This window comes from Leucopleurus acutus, assembly GCF_964270905.1.
Source record: "Leucopleurus acutus genome assembly, chromosome: 13".
Lineage (NCBI taxonomy): Eukaryota > Metazoa > Chordata > Mammalia > Artiodactyla > Delphinidae > Leucopleurus > Leucopleurus acutus.
This window is the reverse complement of record NC_139155.1, coordinates 18274878-18293858: the sequence shown is the minus strand read 5'-3', so window position 1 is coordinate 18293858 and position 18981 is coordinate 18274878. Positions and strand designations below refer to the sequence as shown.

Genomic DNA, 18981 nt, shown 5'->3' with positions numbered 1-18981 from the left:
TATTGGAGGGCCGACTATAAATTACACACAGAGTTTTGACTGCACGGATGGGTCGATGCATGTAACCTCCGAGTTTTTCAAGGGTCAGCTGTACTTACTATTTGTTGTGTCTGGAGTGGCCTTGTTCCATGCCCCCTGCCCTCTGAGCCCATCACCTAGCTAACTCCCACTCATCTCAGGAGCCTCAGTTCTATGCCCATTATCTCCACAAAGGTCCTGAATTTTTTCAGGTGATGCTGCTAAGTTTAGCAGAGTCAGTTGAATCTTCTCAGATTCTCTGGCACTTGGCTTATGTTTCCATCCTGGTACTTATTGTCTTGTACCAGTATATGGAAGCAAGGACATATACTTGTTTACGTGGCTATTTCTCTGTATCAGGGTTTCTTGACTTTAGTATTACTGACATTTTGTGCTGGATAATTCTTTGCTCTGGGGGCTGCCCTGTGCACTGTAACATGTTTCTCAGCATCCCTGGCCTCTACCCACTGGCCATTAGCACCCTCTCCTAATTGTGACTAACAATGATGTCTGCAGACGTGGCCAAATGTCCTTTGGGGCTGGGGGAAAACATCACCCCTGGCTGAGATCCACTGCTTTATATCAGACTAAGAGCTCCTCCAAGGACCATTTGATATTCCTCCTTGTGCTTCCAGTGCCCAGCACAGAGTGTTCACTGAACTACTGTGAATGAAGCAGTGTTCGAAGGTTGATTAATGTCGGGTGGACTCACTTTTTCCCTCACCCCCACCCCTCCATCTCTAGAGTCTCTACAGAACGAACGCTGAGAACCTCTTGATGTCTAGAATCAAACGCCAGGCAGGTACAGGAGGACCTGGGCTTCCTCCCATAACTTAACCATTGGCGAACTGTGAGACCTGTGTGACTGACTGACCTCTGAGCTTCCATTAGTTTTTAACTTTAAGGTGGGGAAGGGGTGTAATAAGGTTGTAATGAAGTTAAATGAGCAACATGTTTGAAAACATTTATCTCAATAGGTATTCAGCACACACTTGTTTAATACTCCTGCTCGATGGATTGGCTGCATTCATTCAGCACATACTGAGTGCGCACGATAAACCATGCCATGCGCGAGAGCAGTTGGAGAGTGCGTTAATCACACCCACACCCACCAGACTGTGGCACTGAGGAGTTCCTGCTCTGATGTGGGGGACAAGCGTGCGGTTCATTGTGGCGAGCGCTCGACTAGACTGTATGCGCTGAGTGCGACAGAGACCTAGGAAGACGAGCTGACCTGCAGAGTTGTTGGGAAGGCTCTTCCGAAGAGCCATTTGTGTAGAGGCTTGACATCAGGAGGAAAAGTGGGCAAGAACATCCCAGGCAAAGACAACACCACGTGCAGATGTGGGTGGGGATGGTGTGTGGGCATAGTGAGATGGTGCAGCGTGTGCCGAGGCCAGCAGTGGTGGGAGAAGAGGGTTAGAAACAAGCTAGGATCTGCTTGGGTGTGAATATTCCTTAGTCCCAGGGAACTATGATCCCACCAGCTGCACAGTGTGGCCAAAAAGAAAAAAAAAAAAAAAAAGAAATACAAAAAGTGTTTATATTTAACACTTATAATTACCTTTTGAGTAATTTACATTTCATTTATGTCATATGAAATAAATTACAGTACAGTATAAAACCTTAAAACCTTTCAATAGCTAAACTACCTCTCTTTGGTTTATGCTTATTAATATACTTGTTAATGAAAACACATGACAGGAAGTGAAATAACGTCAAATCTAATGAGTATATTGTAATTCATACCTAATCATAAAATCCTTTTCTATCCAAAATCAAATATTTAGAATAAGTATATTGTCTAATTCCATCTTAAAAATGGATTCTCTGAGAGAGCTCATCTCGCTGTGTTTTCCTAACCATTAGTATTCAGTAACAGCAGTATGGCAGCAGAGGGCACCAAATATCCATTTCAGTCTTAGACATTTTCTTGATAGTTACACTTTTTGTGTTTCCCTCTCCACTCTCCCCTGCCTCCTTCTCTTCCTTATTCCCTCCCTTCCTTCCTTTTTCCTAATACTTAAAATCATTAACATTAAAACCATACTTTTTTTTTTTATAGCAGATGATGGGATTTTTCCCCTTAGCTAATTTTAGAATGTTTTAGAAGTACATTAAGACATCAGTGTGTTTTTATTTGTTGAAATTTAACATTATGCGTCAGAATTTCAGAAGTTCTTTTAAAGATTCTTATTCAATAAAATATCCTATCCATAATCAAGGGTAAAATTATTTTTCTTACCACTATATTTGTAGGTAATAAACTAGTTCTTTACACTGTACTTAGGAAATTAAAAATTATTTAGAACATGCATTATAAATGATATCTACCTAATTATTTTATAAAATATTATTTAATATTTTTCAATACATATTTTTTCTTGTATTCTATTTTAGAACTCAGTATTGATATTTATAGAAGTGTGTGTGTATGTGTGTGTGTGTGTGTGTGTGTGTGTGTATATGTGTGTGTGTGTGTTAGATATGTAACATTTCCTAGTCTTATTATTAGTATCCTTGATCTCTGGTTTCAAAGCGGATTCAGATTTTTAAAAAATCATCCACTTTTCTTCTTTACACTTTAGCATCAAAATCAGCCGATATTTAATGCTCACTTCATAAATCAACTTTAGGTAGAGATCTGAACTGTTTGGTATAATTATAGGTAGGTCTCAAGGCTCTTTAAGGAAAAATAATAAATTATCTTACCAGGTAACCTTAAAAATAGTCCCCGAAACTATGGCATTAAAAAACAATTCAGAAATAAGTAAGCTTTTAAGTTGGGACCATTGAAGTGAATGGTGCAAGAGTAAAATTATTGCCTATTTTTTAAATATCTCTTAGTCATTGGATAAGATGAAATAAGGCTAAAATATTATTGTAACACTGGTTTTAGGGGACAAAGCTATCAGGTGTTTCAGCAGACATGACTTAACCTAGCATATATTCAAATATTTAATAACAATACATGCTATAGCAAAGCTATATCAACCTTTTCTCCTCTGCAGATTGTATGGTATCGCTTTGTTTCGTTTGTTATTGTTGCTGGAGGCTTCTGCCTATGCTGCGCATGTGTGTGCGTGTGCTGAAAGATACCCGTGCTTGAATAAGGACTAGGCTCATGATCATGGTTCTGTCACTTTGCTTGGGTTTTCACTTGAGACACAATTTTACCTGCTACTCTTTCTGTGATTGTCACAGGTTCACTTTCAGTGATGAGCAAGCAATCCAATAATTTTTTCCTCTTTTTGCATTTCTGTAATATTTTAAGTCAGGTTCCTTATTTAGTATCTGAAATGGCTAAATCTGTGTTTTCTTCTACACAGAAAACATAAGGTTAGAATAGGCTTAGTACTGGCAATGAAAATGTCAAATATATCTGTCTTATTAGCTTCTAAAGTGTGTGTATATGTGTTTTACATTTACCATTGAGTTTTACTAGCAAATTTGAGACCATTTCATTTGTATATACCTTATGATTTAGCTTTTCTGCTGGCCTTTTTCAAGTAAGTTTTTAAGTTATAGCCTTAAGTACAGAGGCTTTATTTTCTCCCAAGCATATTGCATAAAATGGGTACTTCACAAATATTTATTGAATTGAATTGAATCTTTCTCCGTGATAATGCAAACATGAGTTTGTGAGCACACATTTCAGATGTTCTTTAATAAAGGTGGCAGAGCAAATATACTAACATTCCTGTTAAAGAATTTCCAGGATCAGATGGCCTGTCCTTGAAGTTGTTAGGAATATAAGATGATTGAATGAGTTAGTTTGCTCTAGATGTGTATATCTTATGATTAAGCCAAGAGACCCTTGGCGTTTGGTAGATGTTTCTGTTCATTTTCCATTAGCTAATCTTAGTGTAACACACTAGATACCACACATATCAGTGATCAACTCTGTCATCTTCATGTATGTAGCTAAAATGTTACCCTCACAACTTTGCTGGATATCTGTGTTTTGTGGTAGTGAGACTTTATTATTGGGAAGTCAGTAAAATCCATTGTCAGGCATTACAGGTCATATGCAGGAGTTAGTTAGAAATTATAGTTGACCTGCAGGACGTGGGGATGAGACATTTTCTCTCCTTTCCTTCAGTCTCCCTCTGTTCTCTTCTCATCTGCTTTCATTGTTGTATTCCTTCTTTCTTTCTTTTTCCCCTCTCTTTTCTGGCTGTGGATTGCTATTGATACATTTTTTGCCCCAGTGACACAATCAGTAGGACCAAGAGGCTGATAAGAGGAGTTGCACACAGTCACACCCAGATACCGTGGTACCAGACGCTAGATAACCTTTCAGTTGTCTGAGCACACAGGCTGTCTGCTGGCACACCTCCCAGAAAGAGGCGGACACCTGGGGTGATCCCGGGGTGCTGACAGGGGCACACTGTGGTTGACGTCAGAGGAGGGAGCTTAAAAGCCAACCTTGTGTCCTCACTCTGGCCTTTTTTTCTTCAAGCTACTCTTGCTGCTTCAATAATTTCCTTATCAAACATGTCTAATTTCTTTTACTCTTTGGTAGTAATGGTTTCTTTTTCTCCTAAAAAAATTTTGTAGATTTTTTCTGGAAAGACAGTATTTACTAAAGCACTGTGTTTACCTAATGTTGTTGTTATTATTCCCTCAGACCAAGTGTCATGTCTGTCTACCTAATATTTTACCCTTTGCTGTGACATAACCAACCCTAATGCCTAGCATAGTACCTAGGTCATAGCAACAGATTAGTATGTGGCAGCTATCATTGTTAGTAATAATTTTTATATTAGTAGTATATTAGATATAATGTATTTATTATAAATATATAATTTAATGTATCATTCAGTCCAGTTAGTGTCGGCAGGTACAAAGCATTAAGCGTAGTGTTTTTTGTTTTAATAAATCTTTATTGGAGTCCAGTTGCTTCACAATACTATGTTAGTTTCTGTTGTACAACAAAGTGAATCAGCCACATGCATACATATGTCCCCATATCCCCTCCCTCTTGAGCCTACCTCCCATCCTCCCTATACCACCCCTCTAGGTCATCGCAAAGCACCGACCTGATCTCCCTGTGCTATGCAGCTGCTTCCCACTAGCTATCTGTTTTACATTTGGTAGTGTATATACATCGATGCTACTCTCACTTCACCCCAGCTTCCCTCCCTCCCACGCCATGTCCTCAAGTCCATTCTCTATGTCTACATCTTTATTTCTGCCCTGCAACTAGGTTCATCAGTACCTTTTTTTTTGTTTTTTCTTTTAGATTCCATATATATGCGTTAACATATGGTATTTGTTTTTCTCTTTCTGTCTTTACTCTGTATGATAGACTCTAGGTCCATCCACCTCACTACAAATAACTCAATTTCGTTTCTTTTTATGGCTGAGTAATATTCCATTGTACACAAGTGCCACATCTTCTTTATCCATTCATCTGTTGATGGACGTTTAGGTTGGTTCCATGTCCTGGCTATTGTAAATAGTGCTGCAATGAACATTGTGGTGCATGTCTCTTTCTCAATTATGGTTTTCTCAGGGTATATGCCCAGTAGTAGGATTGCTGGGTCACATGGTAGTTCTATTTTTAGTTTTTTAAGGAACCTCCATACTGTTTTCCATAGTGGTTGTATCAATTTATATTCCCACCAACAGTGCAGGAGGGTTCCCTTTTCATCACACCCTTTCCAGCATTTATTGTTTCTAGCTTTTTTGGTAATGGCCATTCTGACCTGTGTGAGGTGATACCTCATTGTAGTTTTGATTTGCATTTCTCTAATAATTAGTGATGTTGAGCATCTTTTCATGTGCCTCTTGGCCATCTGAATGCCCTCCTTGTGAAATGTCTATTTAGGTCTTCTGCCCATTTTTATTTTTATTTATTTATTTATTTTTGCGGTACACGGGCCTCTCACTATTGGGGCCTCTCCCGTCGTGGAGCACAGGCTCTGGACGCGCAGGCTCAGCGGCCATAGCTCATGGGCCCAGCCACTCCGCGGCATGCGGGACCCTCCTGGACTGGGGCACAAACCCGCGTCCCCTGCATCGGCAGGCGGACCCTCAACCACTGCACCACCAGGGAAGCCCCCCTTCTGCCCATTTTTAAACTGGATTGTTTGTTTTTTTGATATTGAGCTCCATGAGCTGTTTGTGTACTTTGGAGATTAATCCTTTGTCTGTTGTTTCATTTACAAATATTTTCTCCCATTCTGAGGGTTGTCTCTTTGTCTTGTTAATGGTTTCTTTTGCTGTGCAAAAGCTTTTAAGTTTAATGAAGTTCCATTTTTTAATATTTGTTTTTATTTCCATTACTCTAGCCGGTGGGTCAAAAAAGATCGTGCTGTGGTTTATGTCAAAGAGTGTTTTTCCTATGTTTTCCTCTAAGAGTGTTATAGTGTCTGGTCTTACATTTAAGTCTTTAATCCATTTGGAGTTTATTTTTGTGTATGGTGTTAGGCAATCTTCTAATTTAATTCTTTTACATGTAGCTGTCCAGTTTTCCCAGCACCACTTTTTGAAGCGGCTGTCTTTTCTCCATTGTATGTTCTTGCCTCCTTTGTCATAAATTAAGTACCCATATGTGGGTTTATCTCTGGGCATTCTATCCTCTACCATTGATCTATATTTCTGTTTCTGTGCCAGTACCATACTGTCTTGATTACTGTAGCTTTGTAGTGTAGTTTGAAGTCAGGGAGCCTGATTCTTCCAGCTCCGTTTTTCTTTCTCAAGATTGCTTTGGCTATTCAGGGTCTTTTGTGTTTCCATATAAATTGTAAAATTTTTTGTTCTAATTCTGTGAAGAATGCCATTGGTAGTTTGATCGGGATTTCATTGAATCTGTAGATTGCTTTGGGTGGTATAGTCATTTTCACAATATTGATTCTTCCAATCCAAAAACATTGTATATTTCTACATCTGTTTATGTCATTTTTGATTTCTTTCATCAGTGTTTTATAGTTTTCTGAGTACAAGTCTGTCACCTCCTTAGGTAGGTTTATTCCTAGGTATTTTATTCTTTTTTGTTGTGATGGTAAATGGGATTGTTTCCTTAATTTCTCTTTCTGATATTTCATTGTTAGTGTATAGGAATGCCAGAGATTTCTGTGCATTAATTTTGCAACCTTACCAAATTTTGCAACCTTACCTGCAACCTTACCAAATTCATTGATTCGTTCTAGTAGTTTTCTGGTAGCATATTTAGGATTTTCTATGTATAGTATCATGTCATCTGCAAACAGTGACAGTTTTACTTCTTCTTTTCCAATTTGTATTCCTTTTATTTCTTTTTCTTCTCTGATTGCCATGGCTAGGACTTCCTAAACTATGTTGAATAAGAGTGGCGAGAGTAGACATCCTTGTCTTGTTCCTGATCTTAGTGGAAATGGTTTCAGTTTTTCACCATTGAGTATGATGTTGGCTGTGGGTTTGTCATATATAGCCTTTATTTTGTTGAGGTAGGTTCTCTCTATGCCCATTTTCTGGAGAGTTTTTATCGTAAATGGGTGTTGAATTTTGTCAAAAGCTTTTTCTGCATCTATTGAGATGATCATATGGTTTTTTTCCTTAATTTGTTAATGTGACATATCACATTGATTGATTTGTGTATATTGAAGAATCCTTGCATCCCTGGGTTAAATCCCACTTGATCATGGTGTATGATCCTTTTAATGTGCTGTTTGATTCTGTTTGCTAGTATTTTGTTCAGGATTTTTGCATCTATGTTCATCAGTGACATTGGTCTATAATTTTCTTTTTTGTGTGATATCTTTTTCTAGTTTTGGTATTAGGGTGATGGTGACTTCACAGAATGAATTTGGGAATGTTTCTCCCTCTGCAGTTTTTTGGAAGAGTTTGAGAAGGATCAGTGTTAGCTCTTCTCTGTGTTTGATAGAATTCCCCTGTGAAGCTATCTGGTCCTGGACTTTTGTTTGTTGGAAGTTTTTCAATTATGGTTTCAATTTCATTACTTGTGATAGGTCTGTTTATATTTTCTAATTCTTCCTGGTTTAGTCTTGGAAAAATTGAACCTGTCCAAAAATTTGTCCATTTCTTCATGGTTGTCCATTTTATTGGCATATAGTTGTTTGTAGTAGTCTCTTATAAACCTTTGTATTTCTTCAGTGTTAGTGGTGATTTTCTCCTTTTTCATTTCTAATTTTATTGATTTGTGTCCTCTCCCTCTTTTTCTTGATGAGTCTGGCTAAGCGTTTATCAATTTTGTTTATCTTCTCAAAGAACCAGCTTTTACTTTTATTGATCTTTGCTATTGTTTTCTTCATTTCTGTCTCATTTATTTCTGCTCTAATCTTTATGATTTCTTTCCTTCTACTGATTTTGGGTTTTCTTTGTTCTTCTTTCTCAGGTTGTTTTAAGTGTAGGATTAGATTATTTATTTGAGATTTTTCTTGTTTCTTGAGGTGAGATTGAATTGCTATAAAATTCCCTCTTAGAACTGCTTTTGCTGTGTCCCATAGGTTTGGGGTCATCGTGTTTTTGTTGTCATTTGTTTCTATGTATTTTTTAATTCCTTTAGTGATCTCTTGGTTATTTAGTAGCTCACTGTTTACACTCCATGTATTTGTGTTTTTTACAGTTTTTTTTTCCTGTAATTGATTTCCAATCTAATAGTGTTGTGGTCAGAAAAGATGTTTGATGTGATTTCAGTTTTCTTAAATTTTCCAAGACTTGATTTGTGACCCAAGATGTGATCTATCCTGGAGAATGGTCTGTGTGCACTTGAAAGTGTATTCTGCCACTTTGGGGTGGAATGTTCTATAAATATCAATTAAATCTATCTGGTCTATTGTGTCATGTAAAGCTTGTGTTTCCTTATTTATTTTCATTTTGGATGATCTGTCCATTGGTGAAAGTGGGGTGTTAAAGTCCCCTTCTATTATTGTGTTACTGTCGATTTCTCCTTTCATGGTTGTTAGCATTTGCTTTATGTATTGAGGTGCTCCTGTGTTGGGTGCATAAACATTTATAATTGTTATATCTTCTTCTTGGATTGATCCTTTGAACACTATATGTAGTGTCCCTCCTTATCTCTTGTAACAGTCTTTATTTTAAAGTCTATTTTATCTGATACGAATATTGCTACTCCAGCTTTCTTTTGATTTCCATTTGCATGGAATGTCTTGTTCCAACCCTTCACTTTCAGTCTGTATGTGTCCTTAGGTCTGAAGTGGGTCTCTTGTAGACAGCACATATATGGGTCTTGTTTTTGTATCCATTGAGCCAGTCTCTGTCTTTTGGTTGGGGTATTTAATCCATTTACATTCAAGGTTATTATCAATATGTATGTTCCTATTACCATTTTCTTAATTGTTTTGGGTTTGCTTTTGTGGGTCTTTTTCTTCTCTTGTGTTTCCTGCCTAGAGAAATTTCTTTAGCATTTGTTGTAAAGCTGGTTTGATGGTGCTGAATTCTCTTAGCTTTTGCTTGTCTGGAAAGCTTTTGATTTTTCCATGAAATCTGAATGAGATCCTTGCTGGGTAGAGTAATCTTGGTTGTAGGTTTTTCTCTTTCATCACTTTAAGTATATCCTGCCACTCCCTTCTGGTCTGCAGAGTTTCTGCTGAAAAATAAGCTGATAACCTTATGGGGATTCCTTTGTATGTTATTTTTTGTTTTTCCCTTGCTACTTTTAATATTTTTTCTTTGAATTTAATTTTTGTTAGTTTGATTAATATGTGTCTTGGTGTGTTTTTCCTAGGGTTTATCCTGTATAGGACTCTCTGTGCTTCCTGGACTTGGGTGACTTTTTCCTTTCCCATGTTAGGGAAGTTTTCCACTATAATCTCTTCAAATATTTTCTCAGTCCCTTTCGTTTTCTCTTCTTCTTCTGGGACCCCTATAATTCGAATGTTGGTGTGTTTACTGTTGTCCCCAAGGTCTCTGAGATTGTCTTCAATTCTTTTCATTCTTCTTTCTTTATTCTGCTCCTTGGCAGTTATTTCTACCATTCTGTCTTCCAGCTCACTTATCCGTTCTTCTGCCTCAGTTATTCTGTTATTGATTCCTTCTAGTGTAGTTTTCATTTCAGTTATTGTGTTCTTCATCTCTGTTTGTTTGTTCTTTAGTTCTTCTAGATCTTTGTTAAACATTTCTTGTATTTTCTCAGTCCCTGCCTCCACTCTATTTCTGAGATTCTGGATCATTTTTAGTCATTACTCTGAATTCTTTTTCAGGTAGATTGCCTATTTCCTCTTCATTTATTTGGTCTTGTAGGTTTTTACCTTGCTCCTTCATCTGTGATGTATTTTTTTGCTGTCTCATTGTTTTTTTAATTTTTTTTACTGAGTGGGATTGTGTTCCTGTCTTACTCGTTGTTTGGCCTGAGGTTTCCAACACTGGAGTTTGTAGGCTGTTGGGTAGAGCTGGGTCTTGGTGCTGAGATGATGACCTCCGTGAGACCTCACTCCAATGAATATTCCCTGTGGTCTGAGGTTCTCTGTTAGTCCAGTGGTTCGGACTTGGAGCTCCCACCGCAGGAGCTTTGGCCTGACTCTCAGGTGGTGAACCAAGATCCCGCAAGCCATGTGGGGTGGCAAAAAGAAAAAAAAAAAGAACAATAACAAAGTAAAAAATAAAATTAGTCTATGAAACTAACAGATACGTTAGAAAGAATATAAAAATGAAAATGTATACGAATCAACAACCAGAAGGTACATTGGTGCCACAATAGTAAAAGAGAGGAGGGAAATTAAAAAAAAAGGAAAAAAAAAGTTTTTTAAAAACAAGGGGGGGAGGGCTTCCTTGGTGGCACAGTGGTTGAGAGTCCGCCTGCCGATGCAGGGGACACGGGTTTGTGCCCTGGTTCGGGAAGATCCCACATGCCGCGGAGTGGCTGGGCCCGTGAGGCGTGGCCGCTGAGCCTGCGCATCCAGAGCCTGTGCTCCGCAATGGGAGAGGCCACAACAGTGAGAGGCCCGCGTACCGCAAAAAAAAAAAAAAAAAGAAAAGGTGGGGCGGGGGGGGGGAGGGGGGAACACCTTGGCTGTGGAGGGCAGGGTGTAAGCAAGGGTGAGGTTTGGTGGTGGGCGGGGCCTATGCTCCGGAGCCACAGGGCTGGAAGAGACCCTGGGGGCTGTTGGGGGTGGGGCTTAGGCTCAAGGAACAGAAGGGGCCCAGGTGTGCCCCCCACCCCTGGTCTCAGGGCGTGGGAGGACCTCACCTCGGAGACCACTAGGTTTCCTGGGCTGGAGTGGGCAGGGCAAATGCCTTCCACTCCTCTCCCACTCCTCCGGGAGGGCCCCTCTCCCTGCCTCTGCTGATCTCTCTTGCCTACCTCCTGTGCCCCAAAGGACCCACGCGGCCTGGGTGGGGCCTTGGAGGGCAGGGGACCAGCCTGGGAGCTCAGCAGGCTCCCTGTGCCTAGGTGTGTGGCGCAAACACCCTCTGCTCCTCTCCCACTCCTCCTGAGGGCCCCTCCCGCCTGCCTCTCCTGATTTCCCCAGCCTCAGGGGCACCAATCCTGTCTGGTCTCTCCTTCTCCTCCCCATTCAGTCCCCCATTTCCTACCAGTTCACTTGGGGGTTCCTCCCACCTCCTTGGGTGTCAGAGTTCTCCACCGGCCGGCAGGCGCCCTAGTTGTGGAGAGATGCTAACTTGGCGTATTCCCACACTGCCATCTTCTAAACATAGTGTTTGACATTACACATTTAGTGTTTGAAAAAGGAAATACTAAGCATGGTGGTGTGAGAAATAAAACATTAGCGTATGCGTCCTTCAACCCATCCCATCTACATTTTCAGTACTATTGCATACTTTTATCTTCCCTCATCTGGATGGCTTCTGTTTCCTCCAGGTTTATATTCATAATCCTGATCTTGCTTCTTTTCAGCCAACATTGCTGGTGGTTAAATAGTTATAAAATTAAATTTGATCATGTTACTCCCCTTATTAAAGCCGTTAGATAGGAGCTCTCATACTTTACTGTATAAAGCCATCTAGGGTTTCATTAGGCAGATTCTGATCCATTCCAAGAGACATTGATTCAGGTCTGATATCAGGCCCAGGAACCCGTACTTTAACAAACATCCCTGGTGTTCTGAGAGAAGCACTGTTTTAATGGCTCCTAAGCCTGCAAGAGAAAGTTCAAAAGCCTTAGTGTGGACATCTGTGCTCTCAGTGAACCATGCCTCGCATTCTTTGTCTTGGTCATCAACATCAACACCCATCCTGTGATGTTTACTGCCTTTATCCTTTTTCACATCCTGCTATCTTTCTGCCCTTTCATACCTCAAGTTATCCCTTTGGTGAGGTTCTCCCTGATCACCCAAGGTGGAGCTGGTACTCTCTCTTTCTCTGTTGTGTTTCTTTTTGCTTTTTGGCTGCATCAAGTCTTCGTTGCCGTGCACAGGCTTTCTCTTGTTGCGGTGAGCAAGGGCTACTCTTCGTTGTGGTGCGCAGGCTTTTCATTGCGGTGGCTTCTCTTGTTGCAGAGCACAGGCTCTAGGTGTGTGGGCTTCAGTAGTTGTGACGTGCAGGCTCAGTAGTTGTGGCACATGGGCTTAGTTGCTCCGTGGCATGCGGGATCTTCCCAGACCAGGGCTCGAGCCTGTGTCCCCTGCATTGGCAGGCAGATTCTTAACCACTGAGCTACCAGGGAAGTCCCTTTTTGTTGTGTTTCTTATTGTACCTTCCAACTGCCCTTTATTTGTAGCACCATTCATCCTAATAGTAATTTCATTATTCATTAGTTTTGAGTTGCATGACTAGAAAATCGTCTTATTTATCTTTGTATCCTTAGTGCCTTGCACAAACATAGGTAAATGTGGAATGAATGAGTTAAACAGAGGAATGAAATTCAGAAAGCCTTGATTTTTTTTTTTTACTTCATATTTTGTGTAGTGTAAATTGATCTGTACTGCTTATGCACCTTAGGTTCTTAAGCTATAGTATGGAAATAATATTTATTTTCTACCTTCCTTTAAACACCATTTATTCAATTCAGAGCAGAGGTTTATACAAAGGAAGCAGAATTAGTGGTAATTCTGGAAATAATTTTTGAAAGAGCAGCCACTTGAGATACTTCTTGAAGTTTGAATAGAAGTATGACTTGAGTGGCAGCAGTGAGAATGAGAAAGGAGCATGATCCTGGCATAAGAAATGCAAAGGTACAAATGTCTGCAACTGCATGGTTCTGGAAGGCACAAGTGGTTTAATTTGGTTTCAGTAGAAGATGCAGGGTTGTGGTTAGACATGGAATTGGGGGAGTCGGCAGCAGTCTATTTTGGAGGCTGTTTTGTGCTTTGCAAAGAAGTCTTTGCAAAGATTTTATCCTTGGGTTATAAAATGCTGTTGAAGCCTCTTAAGCTGGAAAGGAACATAGTCACATGGGAGGAGGACTGAGACAGAAGATAGACCATTTAAAGGGACTTAGTGTAATTTTACGAGTGAAGAGTTGATTAGCCACTTAAAATAATTTTATGAAGATTTTTATGTTCTTTGTTCATTCTGCCAGGTACTCTGATACGCATGGGGTTACACAAGATGAGTAAGGTATAGTTCCTGTAGAGTACAGGAAAATGTAAATACATAAAAGAACTAATTATATAAATATAGCCAAGGCTTACAGGTTTGTGATATATAGTACAGAAAATGTTATGGGAACTGGGTTCATTGTGGGCTAACTTTCCCAGGAGAATTAGGGTCTTGATGGAAGAGAAGGGATTGGAGTAGAGCAAAGAAGAATATTTTGGGTAAAGACATAAATAAAGGGATTAATGGGTGAGGGAGTGTGGTTATGGTGCTAGAGCCTGTTTGTTATAGCTGGAAAATATCTGGTATCAAATTGTAATGGGCCTTGAATGTTGTGCTGAAGGATTTTGTATTTTATCCTAGAGCATTATTTTCTAATTATGAAAATAATACATATTGATTATATACAATTTAAGAAATATATGGAAATATGAAGAAAATGTAAATCTGATATGACTCCATCACAAAAAGTGGTTGCTATGAACATTTTCATGTATTTCTTTCCAGTGTTTGTCACTGTGCTCAAATGCATACTTGGACGTTAAATAAATGAAATCAGAATTACACTCTGTTGTATAGTGTGTGTGTGTGTGTGTGTGTGTGTGTGTGTGTACGTATGTGCACATATGTAATCTTATCTCACTTAAAATTGGAACATGGGCATTTTGCCATGTGGTTAAATGTGCCCAGGAAGCATGATTTATAGTGATTACAATATTTATCACATGGGTATGCTTATTTATTTCTTTATTGTTGGATTATTTAGGTTGTTTTCAATCTAAAATAATGGACACTGTTTCACTGAACGTCTTTGTATTTCTGACTATTTAGGATAGGGTTCTAGAAATAAATGTACTGGATCAAACAATCTTAAGGGCTCATGCTGTATTTTGCCAAATTGCTCTTCCAAAAGGCTCTATTTAAATTCATGCCTGCAGTGTGTGGGTCTGACTTTCATTGTACTCCTGGCTAAGTATTTTTTGTGTGTTTACTGTTTGCTAATTTTATAAGTGGTATCTTGTGGTTATTGTTATTTCCTCGACAATTCATTTGAGTAGGTTTTCCCTTATATTCCTTGACTATTTGTCTCTTTTACTGTGAATTGCCCTTGACCTTTATGGTATTTTTCCCTTTTCTTTTATTTTGGTATTACTATTTTTTATATAGATTATAACTTCATTAGTCCTATTTCTGGCACATTTTTCTTCCTATTTCTTACTTGCCTTAACTTTTTATAGTAGTGAATTTTAAATTTAAGTGTGTTTGGCAAGTCCTTTCTCATCTTGAGATCTAGTCACCTATACTCTGATTTAGTTTTAATTTTGTATTTTCCATTTCTCTTAATAACCCATGATAATGGCAGTGTTTGGCAGAAGAGTGACATAATTAGATTTGTTCTTCAGAAAGCAGTCTTGTGGCCTCTGAAGGCTGGATGGGAGTAAGGAGAGACCAGGGGCAGTGACGTCTGTTTAGAGGAGAGGAGATAAGGGTCTGAACATAGTGATGGTGATGGTGGGGATAGATTAGAAGAATGATTCTCAACCAATGATTTGGGAGATGCAGCAGGTTTAGTGGGAGGGTGGAGATTAGGACAGATTAAGTACAAGGTTCTATGGGACATCCAGATATAAGCAGTGGGAATTGTAGGATTGAAACTCTTTCAGGAGCTGGTCTGGCTGGTGATGGAGATTAGGGAGCCACCTGCATATAGGTGATAGTTCTAATATGGGAGAAAGAATGACTTTTCAGGGCAGCTGACTGAGAAGGGTGGTCAGAACTAGAAGGCTCATTAAGAAGGTGTTCTCTGGGAAGCTCTTTTTATACTTTCTCTCTCTTTCTGTCTCTCTTAGCAAAATCAGCAATGTCAGAGATTATGGATATGGTCAGAGATACTGCAAAGAGATTAACGAGGAGAGGGACTGAAAAGTTTCCACTGGATTAGTCTACTACTTTCCTTAAATGTGGCTAAAAGGGGCAGTAGACTGGGAAAGAAATAGAAGAAGGAACATGGTCAAAGGATAACACTTTTAAAGACTAAGTAGACTTGAACATGTTCTCTATTGAGGGAAAAGACTTTATGGAGAGGGAGAGATTGAAGGTAAAGTAAAAAAGGAGGAATTTGATGGTGCAGCAACTTAAAAGGATGTGTAGCTGTGATGAATGCATTATTCTTTCAGGTGGAACAAGTAGTATTACATTCGCAGAGATAGAATTTGCATATAAGTTATTGAAACAATTTTTAATCTGTTCTATGAGTAAAAAGACTCCCTGCTTCAATAATTAACTTTCATTTTCTTTTTTTTAAAAGATTAATTGACAGTCTTATAATTGTTTCAAAGTTCTTCTAATTGTTTAAGTTCATATCTTTTATATGCTGCTGATTGGCAGAGTTAGTATGTTACTTTTAATGATATAGATACCTAAAAAGACAGCTTAATAAGCATTTAAATCCCTTTGATTATTTATTGTTCATTAATGAATGCATGAAATTAAATACTTTGAATTATAGCCATCTTTTAAAAATATTTGTTGCAGGGAAATTTACCTAAATATTCTCATAACTCCCTGATGGTTCAAGCAATAAAGACAAACCTAACAGACCCGGACATACATGTGCTTTTCTTTGATGTGGAAGCGTTGATTATTCAGCTCCTGACTGAAGAAGCCTCTAGGCCGAATACTGCGCTTATTTCCCCAGAGAATCTGCAAAAAGCATCTGGCGGTTCAGACAAAGGGGGCTCTTTTCTAACTGGAAAACGAGCAGCAGTTCTCTTCCAACAAGTGAAAGAAACTATCAAAGAGAACATAAAGGAACATCTCCTTGATGATGAAGAGGAGGATGAGGAGATAATGAGACAGAGGCGGGAAGAAGGTGATCCCGAATATCGAGCCAGCAAATCTAAGCCACTGACCCTGTTAGAGTATAATCTGACTATGGACACAGCAAAATTGTTCATGTCCTGCCTTCATGCCTGGGGTTTGAATGATGTTCTGGATGAAGTCTGTCTTGATCGCCTTGGAATGCTGAAACCCCACTGCACAGTATCGTTCGGCCTCTTATCGAGAGGGGGTCATATGTCACTGATGCTTCCTGGTTATAATCAGGCTGCTTGTAAACTATCACATGGGAAAGCAGAAGTAGGAAGAAAGCTGCTGGCGACGGAGGGAGTAGGAAAGGGAACTTACGGAGTGTCCCGGGCCGTCACCACACAACATCTCCTGTCTATCATATCTTTGGCAAATACCTTAATGAGTATGACCAATGCAACTTTTATTGGTGATCATATGAAGAAGGGCCCTACCAGGTGTGACCATGATAGTTTGATTTTATTCTTATGTTTCAAAAAAAAAGAAACCTGTTTTATTTTTGTCACTTACTACCTTTTTTTGGGGGGTGGGGCGCTCTACACACCTTGGCATTTTTGTGTCATCTCAGTGTTTCCCCTTTAAATTTTAAATACAACATGCATGACAAAATATAATCAAATTGTACAGTTTTATCTATACTCAGACATACTTAGTAGCTATTTTAAAAAAACTTAGAATGAGGGAGTAGGTCAGAGTTTAGCTTTAACAAATTATAGACTAGCTCTTCAGTAAATATAATCTTAGATTGTATCTATTTACAGTTTGCACTAACATTTAATTCAAATTGTATATTTGGTTAAAATGTGTGACCCACGGTGATGAATGGTAAGTGTTCAGTGGCTGGCTTCAGCATTTTGTGAGAAGTATAGTCAGAATTTCTCTGGGAAAAGAGGAAACAACTTTTTAAAGTGCAGGAGAGTATTCTTGTAATATTTCTACGTATTTAACCTGAGTTGCTATTTCTCATTTTCCAGAAGTCATGAAGACAACTTTTTAAACTCTGGTTTTATTATACTTTATTGAGAGCCGACTACATTTAGGATTTTTTAAAATCTAACGTACTAAAGTAGCACTTACCTAGTGTCTGGCTCTGTTGTAAGCACTTTACAGATGTTATCTCCATAATGCCCTTACCCCTATAAGGTAGGTACTTTTATTATCCTTTTGCTACAGATGATAGAGCTGAGACACAGAGAGGTGAAGTAACTTGCCCAGGGTCACACAAGTAGTAAAATGGTAGGGCTGGAATTCAAAAGGGGACAGTCTGCCTGTGGAGTGGAAGATTTCTTAATGCCTTATTACCTTTTTCAGATTATAGGGCTGAATTTTTTGAAACTCAGTATATTGTTCCATAAGTTCATTTGGACCAATGATGTGGAGTGGGCTGAAATATCAGCATGCTAATACTGAAGAATGAAGGGTTAATTATGATATTTATCTGTCAGTGGTAGTAGATTAAAGTGTTCATAAATATTTCTTAAACTAGTTTAAAGCATAAACTGTAGATGTAAAATTTTTACTTGCTATTTGTTAATCATTTAATTTTCTGTATTAAAATCTGAAACGGAAAATGTTAATAGGTACAAAACAAAAAAACCCTATCTTTTTGGAACAGCAAATTGAAAATGTTCTGTTATGTGTTTCTTTTGCAATTCATTTGGAACTAGAAAGCTTAATATTTTAAATGGCTCTGGAATTATGAAACTATGAATGTGTGTATATACATGTATTTTCTTCTTCTTTTTAAAGGCCACCTAGACCAGGCACCCCAGACCTTTCTAAGACAAGGGGTTCTCCTCCAACTTCCAGTAATATTGTGCAAGGACAGATTAAACAAGGTAAAATTAAATCTTATTAAGTAATTGACATGACATTTCAGCTCTAGAAACTGAGGAGGCATAGCTAATGTATAATCATAACATTTTGTTTGTCTCAGATTGTTAAATAGAGAAAAGTTGTTATATTCCAGATGTAAATATGGATAATTAAGATGTTAGTTAAAAATAAATCAGATTTATTTAGAAATTGATAAATGAGCATATTTCACATAATTTTATTGTACTGTCTTTGGCCTAATTTTTATGCATTAGGGGCACCTTAACTTGACAACACTAGTGCCTTAATGTGTGTATCTTGAGTCTATAAGTTATGTCTATTTTTTAAACTACATTTAGAAATGTTTAAATTCATATTTCCATACTATAGCTATTCTTGTGTCATTTGCCAGTAGTTCATGCATTGTAATCCACAGTGGAAATAGTTTCTTTTTATTTAGTCATTATATACTTTAACTTTTTGTTCATAGCTTTTGTTTTGTTAGGGGATAGAAGAAAGATTGAGTTTTTCTTCCTTTATTTTCTTTTACACTAATTTTAGGACTTGACAAGAGAGTTCAGGGGGGAGTCACTTCTGCTTAGAGAGCTTTCCTTTAGGCTAAGTTGAAGGTTGTGCTTGTAAATGGTGACATTGTAGGATGTTCTTTTTTCAAAAAATTTGTTTAAGGTGTTAAAGAGTCAGTGAACAGTTCCGCAAAATTTGTTTGGTGAACAATAGGCCTCCAACTTCATGCCTACAGTTTTCCTCTTTCCTAGAACAAGTCCTCTGCTCTCTTAGCTGATTGTTTGTCCTAAC

General features: G+C 38.5%; 1 protein-coding gene across 6 annotated transcripts in view; it reads left to right on the top strand.

The window, feature by feature from the left end:
• WDR7 (WD repeat domain 7) overlaps positions 1-18981 on the top strand; it is a 383698-nt gene that overhangs the window by 101069 nt on the left and 263648 nt on the right. For all 6 annotated transcript variants that reach the window (XM_082853270.1, XM_082853266.1, XM_082853267.1 and 3 more), the window contains 2 exons: positions 16018-16787; positions 18100-18188. In XM_082853270.1, the coding sequence (XP_082709396.1) occupies positions 16018-16787; positions 18100-18188 (859 nt within the window). The remainder of the gene's footprint in view (positions 1-16017; positions 16788-18099; positions 18189-18981) is intronic.